The sequence below is a fragment of the Macaca mulatta genome, chromosome 6, assembly GCF_049350105.2.
Source record: "Macaca mulatta isolate MMU2019108-1 chromosome 6, T2T-MMU8v2.0, whole genome shotgun sequence".
NCBI classification, from domain to species: domain Eukaryota; kingdom Metazoa; phylum Chordata; class Mammalia; order Primates; family Cercopithecidae; genus Macaca; species Macaca mulatta.
The window spans coordinates 123,327,040-123,353,899 of NC_133411.1; the positions used below are offsets into that span (position 1 = coordinate 123,327,040).

The 26,860-nt window shown below is 37.9% G+C and overlaps 1 protein-coding gene across 3 annotated transcripts in view; it reads left to right on the plus strand.

The window, feature by feature from the left end:
- The window catches only part of KCNN2 (potassium calcium-activated channel subfamily N member 2), a 272,306-nt gene that overhangs the window by 175,089 nt on the left and 70,357 nt on the right, over nucleotides 1–26,860 (plus strand). For 2 of the 3 annotated variants that reach the window (XM_078004479.1, XM_078004478.1), the window contains one exon: nucleotides 2,114–2,532. In XM_078004479.1, coding sequence (XP_077860605.1) covers nucleotides 2,114–2,532 — 419 coding nt within the window. Of the gene's footprint in view, nucleotides 1–2,113; nucleotides 2,533–5,570; nucleotides 5,791–26,860 lie in introns of those variants that run through there. The other variant, XM_078004480.1, reaches the window with a different exon arrangement.

Here is a 26,860-nt window from a genome sequence, read left to right on the forward strand (position 1 = left end):
CTAATGGGAGCAAGATCTGCCTGGAAGTTGTTTGAGAATGAAGTGAGAAAACAAACACAACCTAGACTAGGCATGGAGCCAGCGCTGGTTCTCTTTGTTTGGGTGTTTTGTTTTTAGTAAACAGTAGAAGTTTGACTTTGTAGACTCTGCTGAGAGAAAAGAGGTATAGGAACTAGACTATAGGCTATTGATGCAGGAGAACTGGATTTTAGTGAAACATTGCTTTAGACACATGAAGCAAAAGAGAATGGAAATAAGGAGGAAAGAGTGTGGCTGTAGGTAAGATTGTGGCTAAAGTATCAAATAGAGGGTATTTCCTCTGATACTGTGGGGAATGTGTGTGCTGAGAGAAAGGGGAACAGTGGTGGCCCTCAAGGAAAACAACCCATGGTGGATGTGGGAATGATCACAAGGTGATTCTAAGGGTTCAACTGAGCTTGAAGACACAGGTGGGTGGTGGCCATAGGCCACCTGCAGCAGCCTGGATATCAGGTTCCAGACTGGGAGTTACCTGGACAGGATCACCTAAAGGTAAAGGGTGATGCTGCTGAGAATGGCAGTAGGATTATGGTTGAAGGAGTGAGACTCAACAGAGAGAACCAGCCTGGTTAGGGAAGTGAGCAGAGGGGTAATGAAAAGGGGGCTGAGAAAAAGAGAGTAGAGTGAGGTGAGAGGAGCAAGTGCATTGGGGAGAATGGAAGGAGGGCCAGTCCTAGAAGGAGGAGGCTATTTGTAAGCAGTATATCAGAGTGATACATCCAGATTGACATTTCTTTATCAGATAAATATCTTGAAAGGTATTTATCCTGAGTTTGCAGTGTTGTCCAGAACATTATGGGGAATACCTTTATTGGAACTCAGCTGAGACTTTGCCACACAGCTTTTGACTATTTGGAGTCTTGGTGATTCTTAGCCCATTTGGAAGTGGATTTGATTTTTGCACACTGCCGGGTCATTCAGGGCCAAGTTTGGTGAAGAAAGTAGACAATGAAGCTGGATAATAACATTTTTGGTAAGAATGGAAATGTGGATTTAAAGAACAGTACTATTTTATTTATGTGACTTGTAATAGTCCCTGATAGTAATTTCCAAAGACAGCAATGACAGTATCTTTGGAATATGTATAGCTTCTCAAAACAAAGGTCTTCCTAATACATGGGACTCTCAGCATTGCAGCATGGTTGGCACCCCTGGCTTCTGGGCCCTAAATGTCAGTATCCCTTGCAAGTCCTCGTGGCAGTCAGAAAAGCCACGACACATTTCCAAATGCTTCTGGTTGTCTCTAGACTGCCAGGGCCTGGAGGACTTGTTTACAGAGAGCCAGGGAAGAGAGGAAGATACTCTTTTCTGTCCCTTTTACTCTTTATCTATATATCTATTTATTTACTTTGCTTTCTCTCTGGTTTTTTCTTCTTAAAAATTTTTGTTTGTTTTCATTGATGGTGGTGTGAGGAATGACAGAAACAGGAGGAAAAGGGGATCTTTATTAAATGAAGATTGGAAATAAATGAATAATTCAAGGGAAGGCTATGGATGAATAGAAGAAAAGAGACAGAAAATAGAGTAGTCGTGGGGAAACTGGAAGAAATGTTTCTGCCACATTTGTCTGTGGTCTCTTGTGATTTTCTCTGAAGCCAAGAATAAGATTTCCTGTAAGAACGCTCATGTGTTGTTGCATTATAGGGTATAACTGATTGCAGAGGCACCCTAAATAGATTTCACTGAGAATATAGTTAGAGTTGTGTAAGGCTTTAAATCCAGACTGAAAGAGGAAAACAACTTGTTATAAGGCGAGTCCATTTCAACTTCATCTGAGGGGGTTTTCAATAGGTCCAAGCGCCTGTTTTAAAATGATGTTATTTGTATGATTGTCCAGGAACGTGAACTTCAAAACAGTTTTAGCTCCTGAGTACCAAGTTTTTAATTTAATTTGTACAAAATGAATACCAATACGCTTTACTAAAAATGGTGTACCTGGCTAGCATTTAAAAGTTATAACCTTTAGCTTGCCATGATTGCTAAAAGTCATCTGTTGTGTGTTTTTAAAATCTGCACTAACACTTGTGGACCATTCATGCCATACTGAAGCTGATTTTCTACTTTATTTTTTCAGTTGTTCATGGTGGACAATGGAGCAGATGACTGGAGAATAGCCATGACTTATGAGCGTATTTTCTTCATCTGCTTGGAAATACTGGTGTGTGCTATTCATCCCATACCTGGGAATTATACGTTCACATGGACGGCCCGGCTTGCCTTCTCCTATGCCCCATCCACAACCACCGCTGATGTGGATATTATTTTATCTATACCAATGTTCTTAAGACTCTATCTGATTGCCAGAGTCATGCTTTTACATAGCAAACTTTTCACTGATGCCTCCTCTAGAAGCATTGGAGCACTTAATAAGATAAACTTCAATACACGTTTTGTTATGAAGACTTTAATGACTATATGCCCAGGAACTGTACTCTTGGTTTTTAGTATCTCATTATGGATAATTGCCGCATGGACTGTCCGAGCTTGTGAAAGGTAAGTTTGTTTCTTTTCCTGAGAACATAATTAACCATATGGTATCTTCACAAGTAAGAAAAAAAAAAAAAACATTTTAGACTTGAGATGCGTAGTGTCTTACTCTTGAAAATTTTGGATTCTCTGACAGGCTTCTTTGAAATGACTATGACAAAAGTTTTCTGTAGATTTTTTTCATAGAGCAAATGCTTTCATGCTTGTGTGTTTTCTTTCTAATTTGTTCAGTTTTCAGTAGAGGGCTGCCTTTATAATTTTGTGCCAAAATTTGGAGACCTAGAAATTGTATAGGACACTTTTATTGGAAATATGAGTTTAATGGTCATATTGATTCATTTTCGTGCCTGATTGCTTATGAGCGTTGTTTGTTGTTGAGACAGAAATCCTGTGAAACAGTGTTGATGCAAGATGCCTGGGCTTTAGGGAATATCTTAAAGTGGTTTGTTTGTTTTAGTGCCTGTTTATAATAGTGTTCAAATGATTACTTCATAAGGAGGTTATGGGTATACATATTAGTTTTTATTGAACTTTCAACAATTAGTAAGAAGAGGCAATGTGTATTCGTGTTAATGTCTGAAGCGCTCTGGTGATCTAGATCTAGGCATATATTCTCAGATTTCAGGAGTGGCTCAGTGATCTTAATCAGTTATACACTAAAATTGTTAACTTTGCCATTTAAGAAAAATAGACTTATGACATAAACAGGAAGAGTTGTATCATAATGGGTTACGGCATACCCTCACATGATCTTGCTTAAGAAAATTCAAGTTGAAATTAACAATAGAGATACAGGAATGATTTAGAAATTTCTAGGAGTGTTGAAAGTTCAGATGTTAGTCTTTGTAGAAATTTTTCTTTTTCTTTTTTTTTTTTTTTTGAGATGGAGTCTCGCTCTGTCACCCAGGCTGGAGTGCTCACTGCAAGCTGCACCTCCCAGGTTCACACCGTTCTCCTGCCTCAGCTTCCCAAGTAACTGGGACTACAGGCACCCGCCACAATGCCCAACTAATTTTTTGTATTTTTAGTAGAGACAGGGTTTCACCGTGTTAGCCAGGATGGTCTCGATCTCCTGACCTCGTGATCAACCCGCCTCAGCCTCCCAAAGTGCTAGGATTACAGGCGCAAGCCACCGTGCCCAGCCAAATTTTTTTTTTTTTTAATTTGGCTTTTGAAAGTCAAGGTTATACACTCAGATAGTTTAAGGAAGAAAAACTTCTGTATGAGAGTTGCTGCAAAAAAAAAAAAAATCTATATATTTATACATAGTGAACCCTGAACACCCCCCACCCATTCCAGCTTTCCAGAAGCATTCACTTTAAATCTTTTTAGCCATTCTCTTGGTAACTGCTTTTCATATTTTTAAATAAAATTGCTTACGTTGCTGCATCTAGATTTTTTGTTGTTGTTTTGGAGCTATTAACTTCCTTCTGGGGAAGTCAGAGATTTTGCTTTTTTCGCGTATATAAACACCCTCTTTTCACAACTTCACCCCTCCCCGGAAAAGTGATTTTTGTCTCCCTATCTCACAGTAAGATATGTAAACCCTAAAATCTATATTCTATATTTACATTGTTGTTACTGTATAAACTGCATTTGTAGCTGAACAAGATAATATATCATAATCATTTTTCCTTACCTGCACATTTTTTTTATTTTTTCTGGAAGAAATAGTTGCCTCATTTTTTATTTGCTTAGTTTTCTTTATACTTATCACTAAATCATCTCTAAATTCTCTGACATTATATAAACACCTTTTACTCTTTTCAAATATATTCAGCAATTTGTCAATTTCACCTTGAAGAAATGATTCTCAGAACATTCTGACTTGCACCTCTATCATGTTGGGGACTTTCTTTGCCTTTTTTGTATGCTGAGTAGCCCCTTTCTTCAACCCCATTTCACCTTCTTTCTTCATTCTTTATTTTGGTAGAATCTGTCTTCCAGTAGTTTTGAAGCAAAGGTAGTGTATAAGAGAGATATTTTTGAGATCTTGCAGATATGGGAGTCTTTAGTCTTCTCTCATGCTTAATTGATAATCAGCTGGATATAAAACTCTAGATTGGAAATCACTTTCCTTCAGAATATTGAAGGCTCCATTTTCTTCTGTATTCAGGGTCTGGCAGTCTGATGCCATGCTCCTTTTTTATTTATTTATTTTTTCTGGAGGCTTTTAGTATTGGTATTCTAAAATTACACAAGGATGTATCTTGGCACGTGTCTATTTTAATTGATGGTACTGGGAACTTGGTGGACCTGTTCAATCTCAAAATTTCATGTCTTTCAATTTTTGGAGATTTTTCTAAATTATTTAATGGTTTTTGTTCCTATTTTCTGTTGTGTGGATAATGGCCCTCCTATATTATTCCCTAATTTTCTTATTCTTTGTTTATAGTTTTCCGTTTGTTTTTGCTCTATATATGGAAGATAACTCAAATTTATCTTTCAGACTTTCAATTGGAATTTTATTTCTTCTATATTGAGTATTAGTTTCCAGTGTCTAATTTTTGATCCCTGAATGCCTTTTTTTAAATAGCATCATGCTTTTCTTTCACAGAAACTTTTCTCTGGAGATGTTAATCATAACTTTTTGAAGTTTTTTTCTCTTTGCATTTTGTTTCCTCAAAGGTGCATTTTTCTTTAGTTTTGGCTTCTGTTTTAGGAGCTTTTCGTACACATTTCAAATTTGTCAACTGCAGGCTTCATTAAAGGGTGATTTGGTTGGGGGACATAGAACACCAATTTCAATACCTTTACATATTTTGTGTCTTCTCTGACCATCTGACCAGTGCATCAGAAGTCTTTTCTGCTCTCCTGCCATGAAAGCAGAAGTCTGAGGTGACAGTGTCTTGGGAATTGAAACACAGGGCAAAGAAGAGGTCTCAACAGTTACTGTGCAAGCATTTGCTTGTTCTCCTGATATCAGTACAGTAGCTTGCTATCTGCAGTGTCTGATGTCCTGCAGTAGGTCCACAGACCTTGTGTTTTACTGTCTCCAGATAATAGATTTTCAGACTTCTGCCAGATTGCCAAAGAACAGTTAGTGTTTCTACAAAGCAGAAGAGGACATCGATGTGTCTAACTGCTTCTGTGCCTTTTTTGAAGCTATCATCCCATTCGAAGCTCTATGGTTATCCCCACCTGCAGAGGTACTGGTGCCAACAGTGCCTGAGTCATGGGTGAGGGGGTTGGTTCTCAGTGCATGTGCGGTTGCCTCTTGGTTTTTCACCACTATTGCCATAGAATTCTGCATTCTCATGTCAGGTAAGTCAGTGGCCATCTGTGGATTGGCTGTCTAGCTTGTTTTTTTTTTTTTTTTCTTACTACTCTTTTGTCATTCATTCTTGTTGTCCTTATGGGTTTATGCTTCTTTGCTGTCTGCTTGTTTTAGTATTATTTATAATCATTTTGAGGTTGTTAAGGGAAGGAGCTGAGACCAGCATGTTTGTTGAGCCCACCTGCTTATACCAGAAATTTTGTAGTGACTAGTTTTTAATATCATGTCTCTAAACTTTTTTTAGAACTCCTCCGGGTAACTATGCCATTTGAGGGATTAACGTTTTCTTTTTAAAGAAAGGTAGACTCCTTATGGTAATGCTTTGTTTCCTAGCAATCATGGTATTTAGAGGCTTATGATATTTTCTGGAGCAGATGTACCTTATGATGGTTGAAGAATAAATATGCAAAACTCTAGTTGACATACCTATTTATTTTATAAAGATAAGCCCTAATTAAAAATTATGCATAACAATGTAACAGTGAGGGAAACAGCCAGGTCTAACAATATAGACATCTCCATGGGTGGTCTCTAGTGCATCTGCTTCCAAAGGCCAGTTAAGAGAGCCTCAAAATTGTGCACATGCCATACATTTTCTTTTCAAAAACAGTTCATCTTAGCTGTTTTAACCCATTATCACTAAATACAGAATGCCAAAGGCAAGCTGTGACACATTTGCGTAGCAGCCCCAAGTCTCTGTGTTTTTTAATATGCTCAGATTGTGAGGTGATGACCATTCCTGTTTCCATGTAAAGAGGCAATCAAAGGTGAAAACTGTTCATTTCATAGCAAGAATGAGAGTGTGTAGCCAGCAGTTACATAAAGGAAACAAATCTGTGACAGCGTGGTGGGGAAGAGACAGAGGCCAAAACTCTGGATTGGGACACTGGGATTTAGTCCCAGTTGTGTAATTTAGGGGCTGAATGACCTCAGGCCAAACATCTCGGGTCTTTTTGCCTTAGTTTATTCATTTGCCAACTAAATGGTTTGTTAAGACCATTCTTCCCAAGGTAATGTTTTGTTAATGGTTTGTTAACCAACTAAATGGTTTGTTAAGACCTTCTTCCCAAGGTAATGTTTTATCATTACACAAATGTGTAAAAGAAAAAAAAATTATTAACTAGCATTGTGTTAATAGGAGATTTTCCACATTTGGTTTTTATTAAACTTCCCATTTTACTGCACAAATTCTCCAGATTGTGATTTGTAAGATACAAAGATTAAAAAAAAAAAATTTTGTTTTTCCATAAATTTGCAATTTGGAACATGATGTCATCAGCATCTTACACTTCCTTGATGATTGTTTTCTGACCCCTTTTTGCCCCTGTTATGTGAAGTTTGCAATACTAAATATAACACACAACTTTTCTATTTATTTGGTTTAGGATTTGGATTTGAATGAATCTTACCAGTTCCATCTTTGGTCCATCCAAGCATCCTCTCCATGTAAAAAGGGGAGATTCACATCTGATAGAAATTTATATTTTTAGTTAATTAGAATCTAAAAAGAGACTTAGAGTTTTGGACTTTTTTAAAAGGAAAGAGCTAGAGAAAAAGAGAAACAGCTTTCTAGAGAAGTTTGCTTTAAAAACCTATTCCTGTCCTTCTAGGAGCACAAGATTCAGGATTTCTAGAAGTTTCTAGAAATTGTTCTGTACTAATGGGGACAGCATCCTATGGGAGGCATTTATTCCTTGTAGTATTATATTCCCTGGCATATCAGACATCTCTGAAATTTTTTACCTGTAGGTAATAAAAATTCTTTTTTTTTTTTTTTTTTTTTTGGTGAATGATAGGAGGAAGCAGAGAATCAAGAATCTAGCATTATTTCTGTAGCCTATATTTGTTAATAAGCAGCTTCCCCACACCAGACCACAGTAATCTACTCTTTCTCTGGTTATGATTTGGCTTTGTGTTAAGGTAGGCATTAGTCCTAGGGAAAACGCTGTCCTCTGAAGCAGCCCGAGAAGTGTGGCCTGGTGCTGCTAAGCGATCTCATGTTCATGGGGTCCCAGGCCAAGGCATTTAATCAGAATGTATTAGCAGAAATTTCAGGAACATTTAAGTTTTAGAAGAAACCTGAAACACAGAGCTTGGGGTCCTGAAAATTGGGAATTACCCAATCCTGACTTCTACCTTTTGAGACTTCTCTAAGATAGCATAAATAGGCAGCTATTCACCCCAAAGTGTGTTTTACTGGGCACAGTTTCTGAGCAAGAATAGTAGCTATTTTGCAAGAGGTAGAACTGGATATTGTGGGTCAGTGCTGTGTTACACAAAGGAGTTTGGTTTCTTTTTCACTGTAAAAGTTCTCAGAGCATTTAATGTATGTATATGCATTAGAAATACCCAAGAGGGGAAAGAAGTATTTATTTGGCCATGCTCTCTGGGAAACATACTTGACATATGACAATACTGAAGTTTTGGAGATAGAAAGGAATTGAACTTTCTGATGACAGTTTGGAAATTCAAAATAATGTTTCTGTGTTCAATGGAATCTTTTCCTTTTTGACATAGTTTTGTAATGCTGTGGTAGGGGGCCAAATTGGGGATGGAAAGGAAAAGAGCAAAGGTGAGTTAGGAATTTAGGTGGTAGTGTTCCCAAGCAGAAAGGCAAACATTGTGATAATACGTAATAAATTGGAGATTCCAGGTAATGTTTGGAATGGAAAAGGGTCATTTGGTTAAAAAAGTGACCAATAATTGTCCTTTCTTTTCCCATTATTTTATCTCTCAGGGCACTTAAATATTTATTAACCAGGTATCATTTGTTAAGAGGGAACGTTTTCTAAAAATGACAACAGTAGATTGCTCTTTTTGAAAGTAGACAAACTGGAGAAGCATAACGCAACTTTTGAATAGCTCTGGATAATCTAAACTGCATTTTAGATTAATAAAGAATAAATTCTCATCATCACTGAAAACTAATAGATGAAGATAAATTTGCATAGAGAACCTGAGGAATAGAGACTTCAATTTCAGTTGTGTTTAGAATCTACTCTTCAGTGTCTTAAAAGTATATTTTGTTCTTTCATTAGAATAATCCAGGTAGATTTCACTCTGTTTTTTTGTCACCCTGTCACTAATACTCTCCTATGTTGTATTATTTTGTTTTCGTTTTTAATTTCCTGGAAGATGATTCCTGAAATGCAGTTGAAACATACTTTATTATTATATGGTCTGTTAGAGAAGCAGAACCGAGAGGATATAGATATAAATATATGAGAGGGGATTTATTAGGGGAATTGGCTCACAGGATTGTGGAGACTGAGAAGTCCCAAGGAGAGGCCATCTGCAAGCTGGAGACAGGGGATACTGGTATTGTGGCTCAGTCCAAGTCCAAAAGCCTCAGATCCAAGGAAGGCAGTGGTGCGACTCTCAGTCCAAAGCTGAAGGCCTGTGAATCCAAAGAGATGCAGGTCCAAGTTCTGGAGTCCAAAGGCTGGAATGCCTGAAGTTCTGATGTCCAAGGACAAGAGAGGAAGAATGTCCCAGCTCCAGGAGAGAAAGAGAGAGGAACTCACCTTTTCTCTGCCTTTTTTGTTCTCTCCTAGCCCCCAGCCAGGATGGTGCTCACCCACATTGAGGGTGGATCTTCCCCACTCAGTTCACTGACTCACACACCCGTCTCCTTTGGAAACACCCTCACAGACACTCAGAAATAATGCTTTACCAGTTCTCTAGGTATTCCTTAATCTAGTTAAGTTGACATCTAAAATTAACCATCACATATGGTATATTGTGGAATATTACAGTCAAATCATGCCCCATAATAAAACTACATACAACATAAGTTTTATATAAAATAACTGCTTTTAGCACAAGGGTTGGTTATGTCTTCTGACATCAGTAGTATGAAGGAGTTGCTAAGGGGAAGCTCCTGTGGGATGAGAGAATATCTCGTTTTGTAACTAGACAGATTTCTAGTCTCTTAGCACTATTTTATAGAGGATATGAGATATGGGGTCCCAGTTTCTCTATATCCCTATAGAGAATATGTAATTTGGGGTCCCTCTTGCATATGGAATATGGACATTGAATATAATTTTGTACATACTAAGTTAAAATGAATACCCTTGTCTCTGAGCACCAATAAAACAAAAAATTGGATGGTAGTTGTTTACATCTGGTAAATTAATTTAGCATTGCAGTGGATGTCTTTTAGTAACTCAATATTAGTCTGTTGCTCTAACACCATGTGTGTTCATTACTTCTCTTTGTAGAACATGCTTTTAAATGAACTAAGTTTCAATATGTGATCAACTCTGTATAGAGTTCTTAAATGATCTGTGTTCTAATTTTCAAGTTTTCCATTTCAAAACAGTTTCAGTTGGTTTTTATCTGTTTATATAACATAAGCCAGTTGTCATGGAGGAAGGGATGAATGGCATCTGAAAGTTTCACTTGTTCTATTTGTGGTTTTTTATTATTTACATAGGATGAATGTGAAATAGGGAGCTACATATTAAAGTGCTAGCTCATTTTCCTGGTCTGCCAGCCATGATTTTATTTTGTATTTTCAGGAGAATGACCCAGAGGCCTACTCTTTTTCTAGCACTGGCCATTAGAGGTGCCAATTTCCTGCTGATTTACTTGAATTTGAAACATGTTACTTGGGATCAAGTTTCTTTAATAGTTGTTAAAGTAGTCATAAAATATGCATTGCAATGTTGGGAAAACATACCCACCTTGATTTATTACGGAATATTGGATAATTATTGGATAATGAGATTATTTCTTACCACTTGAAGACTCAGCTGTTGCAAGTAAACTCTAAGCATTTCATCAATGGATTTGTAATTTGTGGTTGATGGCAATGTAATACTTTGTAAACTTATACTTCCAAGTGGGTCTGATTCATACATACAGATATAGCATTTTCAGGCTCATAAATGAGTCATAACTTTAAAATGGGCCCTTTCAAGTTATAAAAGTCGGCAGTTTGAAAGCATTCATCCTGCATCTGTGACTTGCAAAACATCAGTGCTAAGTATAATGTTTGCCAAATAAATTGGTCATTAAAGTCTTATGGAAAGAAAATCCAGTACTCTCTCAAATTCAATTTTCTCTTCTTTCTTATGTAGATGTGCTTTTTGTTTTGTTTTGTTTTTTGTAGTTTTATTTTTTGAGTTAAAGTCTTGCTCTTGTGACTCAGACCGGAGTGCAGTGGCGCAATCTCGGCCCACTGTAACCTCTGCCTCCTGGATTCAAGCGATTCTCCTGCCTCAGCCTCCCAATAGATGGGACTACAGGTGCCCACCACCATGCTTGGCTAATTTTTAATGTATTTGAAGTAGAGATGGAGTTTCACCATGTTTGCCAGGCTGGTCTTGAACTCTTGACCTCGGGTGATCCGCCCACCTCCGCCTCTCAAAGTGCTGGAATTACAGGCGTGAGCCACCACGCCCGGCCTTGTTTTTATTTTTTAACTTTTTTTGGTCTACCTCCTGAGAGAATAATGAGGAGTAATATTTGTTGGCAAGGGGCTTTGAGATCCTGGTTTAAAGCATGCAGATTGAAAATACCAGCAGTGTTAAATTCACGTAGAAAAAAACATGAAAAGCTCTGCAGCTCAGGAATTCAACCTCAGTGATCTCATAGTCAGTTCATTATGGTCCTCCTCATCCTGTCACCCATGCTGATGTACAGATTTCGTGGAATAGAGATCCTAAGTGTCTTCTGACTTTGAAAATTCCTGTAATTATCCATATAGTACATTAGACAGCATGCATGTGTGCACTTCTGGGCAGCATTCTAATGTAACTCAGCTTCAGAACGACTGGGCCAGATAAAAAGAAGGAACATAAAGTCTAAATGAAAACATGCTGACATTCAAGCCATTTTGTCTTTAAGAAAATTAATACATTTCTTGGACATAAATTGGGCTTGGTTGGAGAAAATGCAAGTGTTTCCTACTTCCTGCTGGATTTTCTGCATTGTATTTTTTAAAATTTTATACCCTTTATTTTAAAATGTTTCCTTAATTGTATTAAAATAACCATAGAAATGCAACACAAAAGTGTCTTTACATGCCATAAAATGTACAAGTTTTAAACATTTGCTGAGCTTGGACAGATCTGCCTTCTAGTATAATGTTAAGCTTTTATAACCTTAGGCCATGTTAATGGACTCACTTACTATTATGAGAATTGAATGGAGAATGAGGTAGATTTTAGTACTGTATCCCCAAGCTGGTGTCAGGTAATAAAGCACCTACTGTCTTTCAAGGGAGCCTCTTGGCTTGAGTCTCTTAGGAGGGACTATGTGAACTGTTTCTCCACTGCTTGCTGACTAGTAGAGCGATGTCTAGTCTATGGATGGTTCCTGAGGCACTGCGGAAGGGGCATCAGTCTGTCCCACCCTGCTAGTTCCAGTGCTGTTTTGTCTCTCATTCAGAATCCCATGGGTCAATAAATAGTCTGATCACTGTCAAATAATTAGGGATACTGAAAAAGGCCCAGTCATCAGATATTTAAACCATAGTGTGGTGGTAAAGTCAAAGCCATTTTGAGTTTGTGGCCATTATTCAGTGATTGATTGGTGAATAAATATTAGAATTTAAAAACTTTATGTAGAATTTTATCATGATTTTTGGCTACAGTGTAAAAAGAAAAAAAGGATCTTTGTCATTTTTTGAAACAACTTTATTGAGGTATAATTTATGCACCATAAACTCCACCTATTTAAAGTGTACAAGCCAATAATTTTAGGGGCTATGCAGCCATCACTACAATTCAGTTTTAGAACAGTTCTATCACCCTCCAAAACTTTCATCATCCCTGTGCCCAATTGCAATAAATGCCTGCTCCCTCCTGCACTCTTCCAGGTGACCACTAATATGCTATCTGTCTCCATAGATTTGCCTTTCTGAGACTGTTATATAAATTGAATCAAGTAATATATAGTCTTTTACATCTGGTCTTTTTTACTTAAAGATTTTGATGTTTGCCTATGTTGTAGTATATATTGAAGTTTGTTCCTTTTTATTGATGAATACTATTCTGTTGTAAGAATATGCTACAATTTGGTCACTCATTCACCAGTTGATCTACATTTAGTTTGTGATTTGTTTTTGGCTACTAAGAATAGGCTTGCTGTGAACTTGTGCACACAATTCTCTGGGTGAACATGTTTTTTTTTTTTTCTCTTAGGTAGCCATCTAAGAATATTTAATTTTACAAACCCACCAGCAATCAGCAATGTATGAAGGTTCCAGTTTTATCACATCCTTGACAACATTGTCAGTTGTGTGTGTGTGTGTGTATATTAGATCATATATATGTCATATCTGGATATGGATATATAGAATGCCAGTGTGTCTGTTTATACCCATATGCATATGTCTGGATGTGTATATATAAACATACAGAAATATGTGGTCTTAATATACATTTATTTATAGTCTTATAACCATTCTAGTGAGTATAAAGTGGTATCTTATTGTGGTTGTACTTTGCAATCCTCTAATGACTAATAATAATGGTGAATATCTTTTATGTGATCATTAGTTCTTTGTGTGTCTTCTTTGGCAAAATGGCAATTCAAATTGCCTGTTTTTAAACTGGGGCATTTGTCTTATTAAATTTTAAGAGTTCTTTGTATATTCTGATTACTAATATTTTATCAAATATATGATTTGCAAATATTTTCCATGGCTTGTGTTTTAATTTTCATTCTCATTGTTTTTGAATGTGCTGAGGCTATGTACACTTGGCTTTCTCTTAAGTCAGTCTTGCCTTGCCTCCCCTCCCAAAGCCATGCAGGAAAAAAGCCAGCTACACACACACAGCTGTCTGTGAGCTCTTTGAAGAGGCTTAACTCCCTTGTTCAGTTCTGTGCTTCACATGCCTCTCCTTGCTGCCCTTTTCCTACCCTGAACTCTTTCTTTTCTAGTAACCACTATTTTCTAGTAACAGCAAAGAGAGGAAAGAGCAAAAAAAGACTGTTTTTTAATCCTGCTTTAAAAGTCTTTCCAGTTCTTGCATTGCTTTGATGGTTGTGGTAGCTATGAAAAATGAAGCCCAGAGAATGTCTGTCATTTTTTCGCTTAGGATTAAGTGTTCCTGAATTGCCTCCAATGGGAATTTTATAATTCTTTTTATTTTCTCTCCTAGTTGAGGTAGAAATTTGTTTTGATTGATCCACAGCTTTCTTGATGACCCAAAGCAAACATTTGTAATGTGTCTGACCCTGTTTTAGGGATGTAGCTAGACATTGTGAAAAACCAAGCTCCTTCCTCCCTTTTAGGTGACCTTGCTGGGTTTTGTGACCGTCCACAGTCAGGACTTTGGAAGGACGATGCTCTAGCCACAGGCTGCTTGACCAAATGATCACTCTGTGACCATGACCATTCTTTGTACTGTGCTTTGTATCACAGTGACAGGATATTATAGTACAGCTCATAGGGATGTGGCAATTGATTTTGACATACGATATTCCCAATACCGCAGGAGCAAAAGATGTTTGAGTGACTACTGTCTAATATCTTAGCCTTCACATCTCTGCTCATGATTTAGTCTTCTAAAAGCTTTCTGTGTCATATAAAATATACTGTTTCAGTTTATTAAATTGTATTTAATATTCTAACAGAAGATATAATTTAAAAATAAGATTTTGCAGACTTTTGGTATTTAATGTTGTGGTTTTAGAACTCCATATAAAACCTCATGTAAGAATAATGGTTTGTAAATATGAAAGCCACAAAATAAGGCGCATATTATTTAGAACCAATTTATTAGCAGAAAATATCTTTTATATCAGTGATCATGGGGAAAATTAAATTTAGTGACTTTCTTGCTTTAAAGAAATGGTTGTGATTGAGCATATTAGTAATTATAAGCTCCTGTTTTTGAACAAAACTGGGTTATACTAGGCATATGTGGAGAATCATCCTAAATGCCCACTTGGTATTATTTGGAATAACAACTTTTATACCAGAGGGCATCTTACAAAATGAAACATCCAGTAGAGAAAGATCAGTAATTTTAATCTGGTTTAAATATTAATCTGCTTTTGTCCTAGAGGACATAATGTTATCAAATGAAATACCCAATATAAAAAGATCAGCTTTGGTCATTAGTTTTAATCTAATTTAATGGTGATCAGCCTTAGAATTTCCGGCTTACTACATGACTAGAAGGGAATGAGTATTCTTATATTTATTGTCATTATGATAATCTGCCTACTGTGCTTTCTACTATTTAGTAAGGTGTTTTTGTTGTTTTGTTTTATTTTGTTTTGCTTTTCAGATGGGTTCTGAGAAGTTTGGAGGTGTCAGTGTGAAGTGAAAAGCCACTCTGCTAGGTTTTTTTAATCCCTGTTTAAAGATTCCATTTTTGAAATATCACACTGATACCTTTTGTTCCTCCTCTTATCCATCATTCACCTACTGTATCATCTAGATCTCTGTTCTTTCAGCCCTAGCAAGGTCACTGGCATTTATTGTGATGTAGGTGCCTGATAGAGAGTTGGGTGGTAAAAGGGATGAAGGTGCCACAGTAGGCAGGTTTGATGTGGTCAGAAAAAGAACCAGGGAGACTGTAGTCAGTAGTCAGTGGTGTAGTTGCTTGAAACTTTTGTCTGGCTCTGATTAGGTTAGGAGATGAGTTCTTTCTGCAGGTCAGAGGTGTTCATTAAGTGCTTATGGTATTCTATACCATGTAAAAATGGGGTACAAAAGCCTTATCTGAACCAAACTCCTCAATGGTAGAAGGGGTATTTGATACCATCTGAATAGCCACAGAGCCCAGAGCCTTTTAATATCTGGGTCAGATAAAACCTTACAAGTCATCTAATCCTATCAGGCCAAGAGGAACACCAACTGCTCTCATTCCATGAGGACTTGTTGGGTAAATGTTTCTGCACAGATGTGTACCTATCAGTTATAGCAATAGAAGAATGCTAATTAACACTTAATGAGGGACTAAAAGTGTTGAAATTTAACCCTACAAAGGGTCGTTATGAAGAGGATTACTAATGGGAGTATTATCTATTAAATGTGAAAATAATTCTTACATCTTTATTTTATCTGGTTCATTTGCAAGTACTTAGGGTTTTACCATTTAATAAGTTAACAAAGGTTAATAAGGAAATCTGCGTTAATTTAAAATTTCTGTGATTCAGGAGCAAAAATAGCACTTACTGCATATCTGAAAGACTGCAGACAAATTGGTCTTGGAAATCTAAAGTCTGCCTTATGTGCTGGACTGACAAGAGGAGGACTTCACAGAAACGTGACAGGCATGGTTCAGCACTGCTTGAAACCCTTCTCTGTTCAGCCTGGAAGTATTTCCATTTACTCTGCTGGAGCACACAGACTTTTATCTTGGATGTTGCCTTACGAGCTTTCAGCAACTATGCAGCTGCCATCATTGTCTGAGATTTGCAATGGGGCAAGTGGGGCTGGTGGGGAGTGGGGGGGCCTTGGCAAGCAAGGGAACCCTGTTCTGAGGCAACAGTAGTGACAGAGCTCCAAGTTTTCGTGACTGTTGTGAGTAACCCTTAAAGCAGCATTTCAACTTTCCTTTCATGAAACTGTCCATGTGCTAAGATCACTGCCACTCAACTTAGGTCTGCTGTGCATTTAATTTCTTGGGTATCTCCTAAAAGCCCCACTAATAGGAATAGCAATCTAGCATTTCTCCTTTTGGAAATGCACTCTGCAAACGCTGCTCACTAAGGTCTGCAGAACTTCTGCTAATCCCCACCACTGCCTCTGGGGAAAAAAAGATCATGAGTTTTAAACCCCCATGTTTCACTTCCTCATACAAGCATATCTTCAAGTAACCACATAACTGAATGTGTCTGAGTAGACTAAATTTGAAAGTCGAGAACATAAGAATTTTTTTTCATAGCTCTTTATCCAGTTTAACTTTTTATTAGAGATTTTATCTGGTTTAGACTTTGTCTTAATTTGTGCTTCTTATTGATAATGTTTTGTAGGGAAAAATAGCAGCAAGAATTAAGAAAATGAAAATATTCTTTTTAGTGTGGTACGCTAGTTAAAGCAGGGGTTGGTAAACCATGGCTCTTGGGCCAAATCTGGCCCACCACTTGTTTTTGTAAAGCCTAAGAGCTAAGAATAGTTTTTACATTGTTTTTATTGTTTTGGGGAAAAAGAGAATATGTGATAAAGACTATATGTAGTCTACAAAACCTAAAATATTTATTACCTAGCCTTATGCTGAACACGTTTGCCAACCTGTTATCTAAAGTAGCATCATTTTGTCAAATTTGTTTTAAGTACAGTGTGATATTTTAAATTACAAGGCATTTTAAAATTTTTACTTTGGGGTCAGACAATGGATTTCTATTTGTTATAGGTTAAATCTGGAGGTACCACCCCCTGCCAAATAATCACTATAATATCTTTAGGACTAAATATAAACTACTTTTGGTACCAATGATCAAACATTGACATTAGTTCCAGTGATGATAGGTGCAAGTAGCATACTCAGTAACTTAAGTCTTTCTGACTAGTACTAGCTAGATGCATGAGTAGTTTATTTTTACATATACTAAATAAAAACTACCTTATTGGCCTGTGCAGTGGCTCATGCCTGTTATCCCAGCAATTGGGAGGCCAAGGTGGGAGGATTGCTTTAGGCAAGGAATTCAAGAACAGACTCCCATCTCTGCAAAAGTTAAAAAATAAAAAATTAGCTGGGTGTGGTGGCATGTGCCTACAGGCCCAAGTACTTAAGAGGCCGAGGCAGCAGGATCTTTTGAGCCTAGGAGTTTGAGACTGCAATGAGCTATGATCGTGAGTCTATACTCCAGCCTGGGAGACAGAGTGAGACCTTGTCTCAAAACAAAGCTACCTTCTCCATTCATCTACAGAGAATGCAGTTCGATATGAAAGAATTGCTCTGATCTCTTGAGGAATCTGTTCTCCTAGATTTTAACTTCATTGACCTTGGGTAACATCAGTACAACACTGAGTCATTAAGAAATCTAATCTGAAAGCTGTGGAGGAGCAGGTCTTGGGATGGACTTGGAACAGAAGCCTCCAAAACGTAGTCATTGGGCATTGGTAGAATGCCTTTCCTTTGACTAGGGAAATAATGTAAAATCTTTTTGCAATGTCTCTCCCTGCAGCATGTAAACTGAGCTATGCAAAAAGCAGTGGCTCCAGGCTAGTTATTCTTAGGGCAGTTTTAAGGATAAAATAACCTTTATTGCTACTGTTTAGTGGAGTACTATAATAAAATACCCTGGTTGCCTTTGTCCCCTGGTCTCTGCTTCCAAAAGGACTGCTTCTACCAAGTAAAGCTTATGTTACTTAACATGGGAGAAATTGACCAGCAAAAGATTAAAATAATTCCTGTTTGATTTTGTAATAGAAATCTCTACTAAGACCTCTTATGAAGTTTGCCTGTTATCTGTCTTAAGCAATACTACCTTTTCCATAAACGACGTTCATTCCTTAGAAGAGTATAAAAGAAGAAGCTATAATTTGTCTAAGATAGCAGATATCAGAGACAATGTCATGTTTGTGATAACATGTTTACTTTAAATTAAGAAAGCATTCACAGAACATGTTTTATAGGCAATCCAGAACTTTAATAGCATGATAAGAATTCTATATTATGTTCAGATTGTAGCTTGCCTCTCCCCACTTCTTCATTCTATTTGATCCTTCAGACAGGCTATAGGTCTGGCTCATTTTGGCTGGGCCTGCTGTGGGCCAAAAGACTATCATTTTATGGCAATTTTCAAGCTAGGTAAAAATAATATTCCCCTTCCACATTATTTTTGATGGCCATATTTTTCGTATTTAAGACAGTTTGGGATATGACTAAAAATTGTAGTGGTGATTCTTTCTCAAAACAAGTTGATTTCTTGAATGCTGCAGATTTTTGTATCTTTCCAATACAGTCTAATTTGTCTTAGCTACTTTTTGATCTGTTTTGCACATAGCCTTGGATATTCTTGATTTTAGTATATGTTTCCTTTTTATAGAATGGTCTTTGCTAGGAAGGAATAAATCCTGATGTATGGTTTTTAGTGAACCAACATACATGAAATTTTACAAAAACAAAAAAAGCCAACATGTTGGTTAGGTGTTCTTAAGATAAATTTAATTAATTAATTTTATTTTTAAAATTTTTTGAGACAGTCTCGCTCTGTTGCCCAAGCTGGAATGCAGTGGCACGATCTCAGCTCACTGTAACCTCCACCTCTTGGGTTCAAGTTATTCTCCTGCCTCAGCCTCCCGAGTAGCTGGGATTATAGGTGCCTGCCACCATGCCAGGCTAATTTTTGTATTTTTAGTAGAGATGGTGTTTCACCATGTTGGTCACACTGGTTTTGAACTCCTGACCTTGGGTGATTTGCCTGCCTAATTTACATTCCTACCAGAAGTGTATAAGTATTCCCTTTTTTCTGCAACCTCCCCAGCATCTGTTTTTTGTTTGTTTGTTTTTTTCGAGATGGAGTTTTGCTCTTGTTACTCAGGCTAGAGTGCAATGGCATGATCTCGGCTCTCTGCAACCTCTGCTTCCCAGGTTCAAGTGATTTTGTTGCCTCAGCCTCCTGAGTAGCTGGGATTACAGGCACCCGCCACCATGCCTGGCTAATTTTTGTATTTTTAGTAGAGACAGAGTTTCACCATGTTGTCCAGGCTGGTCTCGAACTCCTGACCTCAGCCTCCCAAAGTGTTTACAGGCGTGTTTACAGGCGTGAGCCACCGCACCTGGCCATAAATTAAAAAGATTGTATCTGTAGTTTGGCCACCTTGATTCAAAGTCAAATTAATCTTTTTGGTCTTTCTTCTAAGAAGCCAAGGCATTTGAACCACCCTTATGTTTACCAGTTTTTTATTGTCAGTAGTCACTGGTATTCTACTAAAACCATTCTGCTAATTAGTTTTTTCCAACATCACTGCTAGGCACAAAGAGAGAATGTGAGTCAATCAGAAAGAGAACTTGTGCTGCTACAGGAGGTGTCTCCAAATCAAGGGGGCTATTTTAGACATGTCTTACTGCTATGGAATAAATTTTTATGTTCCCCCAAAATTCATGTTGAAACCTAATTTCTAGTGTGATGATGTTTTTGCAACTGGGGGCTTCCATAGATGATTGGGTCATGAGGGCAGAGCCCTCATGAATGGGATTAGTGTCCTTATAAAAAGAGACCCCAGAGAGCTCCCTAGCCCCTTGCTCTTTGAGGACACAGAGAGAAGGTGATTGTTTAGGAACCATGAAATGGGCCCTCACCCGACACTGAATCTTCCTGTGAATTGATCTTGGACTTCTCAGCCTTCAGAACTGTGAGAAAAAAATGTCTGTTTTATATAAGCCAGTCAGCTCATGGTATTCTGATATATCAGCTCAAACAGACTAAGACAATTACTCTTCCCTAAAAAGAGAAAAAAGACTGAATGTACAAGTCTGTTATGTATTAGAAATGGCTAGGCATTCCAAAATAAAACCAATTAAAAAAAAAAAAAAAAAAAAAAAAAAACCAGGATCATATATTATTTAAGTGTCATCTTTTAAATACCCTTCAGTAAGTCTGACCATGTGGTCTCCTGGATTTGCTTTGTGTACAGCTGTGGGCTGTTTTCTTTGGGCAAATGTGGGCAGACCATCGTCGGAGACTTATAGATGACTGGCACTAATCTGACTGTAATTTCTCAGAAAGCACATTCTGTTAAAGTTGGTTGTCCTATTGCCAGACAAATGATTAGCACTTTTATAATAAGTTTTATCAGTCTCGTGGCTATTCTTTGGCCAGATACAGTCTTAGAAGGTAAAAGTTACAATTCATGTTATGTGGCAAGTAAAGTTAAAACATAGAAGTATCCACATCTCCCAGCACATAAGCTGGCACAGAGCTGGTATTCAATTAATGCATTGTCTCTTAAGCATTACCTGAAGTAAAACAAGGGATATTTTCCCACATTTTCATGGAGTACTATACCGCTGATTCACATTAGGGCAGTGATGATAGCTCTTATTTTCTCTGTGCCTGGCACCAAGCACTAAACTTGGAACAGAACCAGTGATCAGAAAATAGTTGTTGGATAAGAGAATCAGGGGCTAATTGAGGATATTTTGCTGATTTTTAAGGTTCATTCCTCATCATGTCCTCAGATTTAATTAAATTGGAATATAGGTTCCCATTCACCCCCATATCCCCCAAAAAAGACACAAGAAGAAAAGCAGGATGGTATGATATGAGCCTAAATAAAGAGGCTAATCAAAAGCTTACTTCCCCAGGGACTTAGGAAGTGTTTCATAAGTTGCATTCCAATCAGTAAGTTAGATTTGCCCTTATTTATATTAAGACCTATTTCTAAAGGTATTCATTTATTAGGAGAGGAAAAAACCTTGCAAACAGGTCCAGAGGCAGGCAATGAAAAGAGATATAAAATTTCTTACCATTATCTTATTTATAAATATATATATTGGCATTTCTACTTGGTTGTGGGGAGCATAAATATAAAAAATGGCGTAGTGTTTGCCCTGTAGGAGCTTACAATATAATAGGTATATGCATGTGTAAACAAATTGTCATTTGAGAGAGAAGCAGTCACTATAATCAAGGGACAAGCAAACAGGTCATTAAATCATAATTTCAAAACTCAGGGGAAGACTTTCTAGAAAGAAAACTTGATTTGAGCCTTCAGAATAAATCCAATTTCAAAAGGCCAAAAAGTCAGGCGGGATATCCCAGACAGAAGGAACAGCATAAATACAGGCATGGAGAAAAGGAAGGTGCAGGGCAATTTCAAGGGTCACAGAAGTATCTGTGTCCAAGTGAAGAATTTATGAAGAAGGGTTGCAGTTGGAAATTAAGCTAAATTGGAACTGATGCATGGGAAAATATGGAGTCTGGATTTTAGTCCATAGGTATGTTCCCAAATTCTTTCTTAGTGATGTTTATGCCAATGGCATTGTTATTTATTGGAACTTTTATTACATTGACATTTTTCTTGAATACTTTGACTTACCGTAACTACGGATAATAATAAACCTGTATTACTTGCTCTGAATAAATTCAGAAAACCAAAACTTACAACATTTTAATTTGACACTGTTCCTTCAGTAATGCTCTGAGCTGAACCTTGCAGGCTGGTTACAAAGGGAGATGAGCACATATCAGAAGCATGATCCTGACCTGTGAGCACTGAACTGACACCTGTTCTTAGCTATACTGAAAGAATAAAAGGAGGATCAAAATGAAAATAAATTCCTAAGAGATATTATATTTTTAAATATTGAGGCTCTGTGCTACTGAAATTCATCTCAAATATTTCCTAAAAATTTGGCCTGTGCCACTGCCTACATCTTATGCCTTCAGAAACTCGGCTAGAGGCACTAGAGCAGGCCTAAAGTGTTTTAGCTATCTGAGGAATATAAATGCTGCTCATATTTTAGAAGGAAAACCCTGGCAGCATTGTGAAAGGCAGTTGGGAGAGGCTAAGCACTGGAAAAAGGAAAGCCAGCTGAGAGGCTATCATGTAGCCTAGGCTAGTGGGAAGAGGTCTCCATTAAAGGGTGGATCGTGACCCAGACAGAGGCCAGAGAGAAAGTTTGAAGAGGAATCTAAGATTTCTAACGTATGTTAAGTAGCAAATGTAGTAGGTACTTACAATATATACTGAACACAGGAGGAGAGAGTTGAAGAAGGGGCAGTGATGGATTTTATCTTGTAGATGCCCAGTTGTTGAAAGGTAGAAGAGAAGAAGGTGGGCAAGACAAGCTTGAGTATACCTCCATCTAAAGACACTGTTTATATAATGGGAGAGGAAGAAAGGATAAATACGTCAAGGCTCAAGTCACAGGAAGGGAAGTTAGGAGAATTCACATCAGATGGCCCTGGGCGTCTGTGAAATGAAAGATAAAGTTATGTATGGAAGGCAAGCCTGGTGAAGAAATGATGAAAATTCTAAATTCAGTAAATGAAAGATAACTACAATTTGTTCTACCCAAGGCCATGGTGTGAATAAGGGGCGTAACTGTCATGCTTTTAAATATTACAGATTCTGCATAAATCCCAAAATACTGCAACTTCCAATTCACATGGCAATTACTAGGGAAATTCAGCTAGGGGCTAATATAGTATGATTCTTGTGCATGTCTGAAGGGTCCTACATTGCTAATTCCACAGGACCTACACCAGCAGTCACAAAATGCACACATTCTCTGCGTCAGAGTCACAGGATTTTGGAAGTTATGGATGGGAGGGATTTTCAAGGTTACCTTGTTCAACTATTAATTTAATTCTTGAATCCTATCAACCACACAAAGGGTCATTCCCGCTTGAAATCTTAAAGAATGCACTTACCAACTCCTGAAAAAACCTGTTATATTCTTGGGTCAATTTATTTTATTTTTAAATATATACAAATTCCCTCAGAGGAAGTAATAATAATAGTTGTGCCTTTACTGTCTGGTTAAACCTGAATTTCTTGGCTTACCCATGACCCTGCAGCCCCCAGTCTTACCAGAACAAGAAGTAAGAATCAGGCTGATGCCTTGTTTCATGGCACCAGAATTTACTTGATGCAAATGTGGGGCTCCTTCTGTTTAAGATATTTGGAACAGTTTAATTTGTAAATGCATTGTGTTTCCTCTCCAGAGCTTCAAAATGCTCACTAACCTACTTAAGAATCTCTCCTTGCTGTCGTTCTGGAATTATGTTACTATGGCCATTCACGTTGGATCCACCTGACCATAAGCTCCCTAATGCAGAGTCCACTTCTCATTCATGCATTGCTTCGTTTAACCATCTGTCAGCTGCATATTGAGTGCTTACTTGATGCCAGGCTCTATTCTAGGTCCAGGGAGAGAACACTGGCGGGTTATTTACATTCCACTGAATTCCACTGACTCCTGTGTAGATAAGTCATAGGGCCTCACCCAATGCTCTGCACACTGTAACTGATCCATGAAGAGCTGATAAGTCAATGAAATACATTAGATAGTGGGCTTGAGGATAACTCCTGCTGCTGTCTGAGAGGGGTGAGGCTGAAGCTACATGCAGCCCCAGCTCAGATCTCAAACCTCACAGGATTTGGGGGTTTTGACATGCATTCAAAAACAAGTATACAAAAAAAGGTGCCCTGTATCTAGTCTAGGGGAAATTTGAGCTCAACAGAGATGAGGAGGTGGACAGGGGAGCAGGATTAAAGGAACAAACACTGATTGCCTCTCTCTTCTCCATCCCCCCCAAGAGTTACCTGCCCTTTCTGGTTTAGCCCATTATCTGCCTGATGAGTGCATGCTTTCTGCTAGAAGTAGCCTTGACTGGCAGCACAGTTGATGTTACGAAAAAGAAACACTAGTGGTAAGACATTTATTTTCTAAAAACATTTGAATCACAGCTGAACTTGAGGTGCATGTGTGAATGTGGGCCGTGTTTGAACTTTCTCCCCACCTCCCTCATGTGAAGTTACAGAAGCTGATACACCAAGTGACCTGTCGCAGCCCCTTGTCATTTCTCTCTGCTGCTGCTGCTTACATACCGTTGGCAGCTCCAAGAGACACGTTCTTGGGCTGGATTGTATGTTCTGTCTAACAATAGCATCTGTTCAGCCCTGAAAGATAGGTCCCCTTTCCTGCTCTGTGCTGCCTTCCCTCCTCATTGTCCTAGCAGCAATCTGTTCTGTCCTTTCGCTCCTCGGGGCAGGGTTTTGTGTTCTTTCACATAGGCAGGAAATGACTTGCGGTGCTATGAGAATGAGTCTTCTATGAACTCATTCAGCCTCTGTAAAAATTAGGAAACGAGGTTTTTTCCTAAAAGCAACTGGAAAACAATGATTTAATTATTTTTCATTTAAGGACGACTAACCCTGAACTTTGATTTGCAGGGGAAAAAAGAGAGGGTAACATTCCCTTCAGTTATGTCCATGAAATGACTATATGACTATATATGCTAGCTTTCATTTCTTTAGTGTCTGTAGCTCCATACTTCATTGAAAAGTTCAGAAATAAGGAACTGTGTGAAAATGAATAAGGCTCGTTTCCTCAATGTTTCTACATGTGTAAGTCTCTTATACTAGAATTTTAAAAAATTATTTTTGAATTATATATCATCAAGGTAAAGCACGGTTTAATTTTTATGATTTGTCTTTCTTTCATTATAGTTTAACATTTTAAAAAGGACATAAACATGTTTATAAAGAGTTTATCTGGAGATTCTGCCTGTCAGCATCCTAAATAATGCTTATAGCTTTATTGTAGGCTTCCTTCCTGAGAACTGAAGTGAAAAAACACACACACTCAAATTGAAAAGTGGACCTGGTTTACTAATTAATTTGCAAAATGAAAGAGGTAGACTAGCTAGTTGGCTTTTTTCCAGCCTGAGCTTCGATGCCTTTGTGATGTTGCAATGATTTGGCAGTTGTCAGGAGGCACTCTGGAGATGTATCTTCAGTAGGTGATCACGTTTTGTTGATCCATGTACATTATTTTGCACAATCAAGTAATGTGTAGTGCAGCGATGCATGATAATAAAGGATAACTGTTCTCATGTTCTCAGGGATGCATGAATATATTTCTGTAAACCACTCAGATATCAGCTCCAAGACAGAAAAGATCCAGACTACGTCTGGTGCCTCCTAGTGCTCACTAACTCTTTGCTGAGCTACTTTGAAAAACAGACATCATTATCTCATTCATTCTAGGGTGATATTGCCCATAAGAGGGCAGACGTTGGTTCTGGCTGGGGAGTGGTGAACAAATTTTACTTTTTACATCTAAAATATAAATAGTCATAAAGTACCAAATCAGACCTGTTAGTATCCTGTGGTGTTAGAATATCTTGGAGGGCAATTAGGGAAACAGGTGTCTAAAAAGTCTTCTTAGAGGAGTAATAATGAAAAAAAAAAGTCGAGAAATACAGATTATCCTAATGTCTCTGCTAGAGGGTCTGAGATTTAGAGAGTTAAGGTAGCCTATCAGGTTGCCTGGCAGGTAAGTGATGGGGCCGGCTGGGCTCTTCAGGCTTGGCTGACCGTAAAGACCCAATGCAGCATTAACCTGTTAGCTGACGTTGTTGGCTGGCCTGGTAGGAGTCAGCTGTGCAGGCTTTAGTGAGTTTGAGGTTATATAATAAGTGCATAAAGTTTAGCCAAACATTAATGGAGGCACTGGGGAAGTAGACAGGGTTATGCTCACCATGTTTCTAAGCAGTCCATTGTGTTATGCAGATGAGTGTCTTGGAATAGTGCTGTGCTAAATTCATTTTACTTATTTATTTGATAGCCAAGGTGGATATTCAGATATTTTAAAGGAATTTCAGGTACTCCAAAAGATATTACATTGTAAATTTAAGACCCTGGCATAGGCTATAATCCACATGGGCAGGTCATTGCACACACTTGCTTATAATTGCACACACTGCTGGTAATTCGTAAGTTCTCAGCTCCTGAGACACTCAGTGTACCCAGACATAGGAGCTGCTGAATTCTTATTATATTACCATGATTACTGCATGGGTTCTGGTCATTGCTAGTGTAATGACACAGGTGGAGGTGACTGTGCCACTGGCAAAGAGTCTGCGGCCTAAGGCACCATTCTCCATGTGTACATAGTTAGCCAGGATCTCTGGGTTGTGTTTACTGAGAATGAGGCCCAAGAACAGCACATCTCCTTGGAGTTTGTCCTCAAAGCCTCACCATGGAGGTTTATTTTTCCATTCAAGTCACAAATGATGCTCCCACCATACCTTGTGATGTTCCTGACTGCTGATCCTCCAAGTTAAGAAAAGATTAGGAGGGAAATCACAGTTAGTGAGTTTTAGACATAGTCTAATGAATATAATGATTCAGCCACAGGAAATTTCTAGGATGTGAAAGGGGGAAAAAAAAGGAAGGAGGAAAGTGTTGCTGAAATGAAATAGATTTAAACTTTCAGGGTCTCACAGGCTGGCCTTCAGAGAACTGCAAAAGGAAAACGGGCTTAAATTGCGACAGCAATGTTTCATTCAGGTTAAGCATAAGAAGGAATATCTTGGTAGTTGGAAGTCTTTGACACTCGAACCAGTTATTAAGGGAAGAAATGACGTGGACTTTTCTAAGGCTCTTTAAAAATAAGATTGATTTCCTGT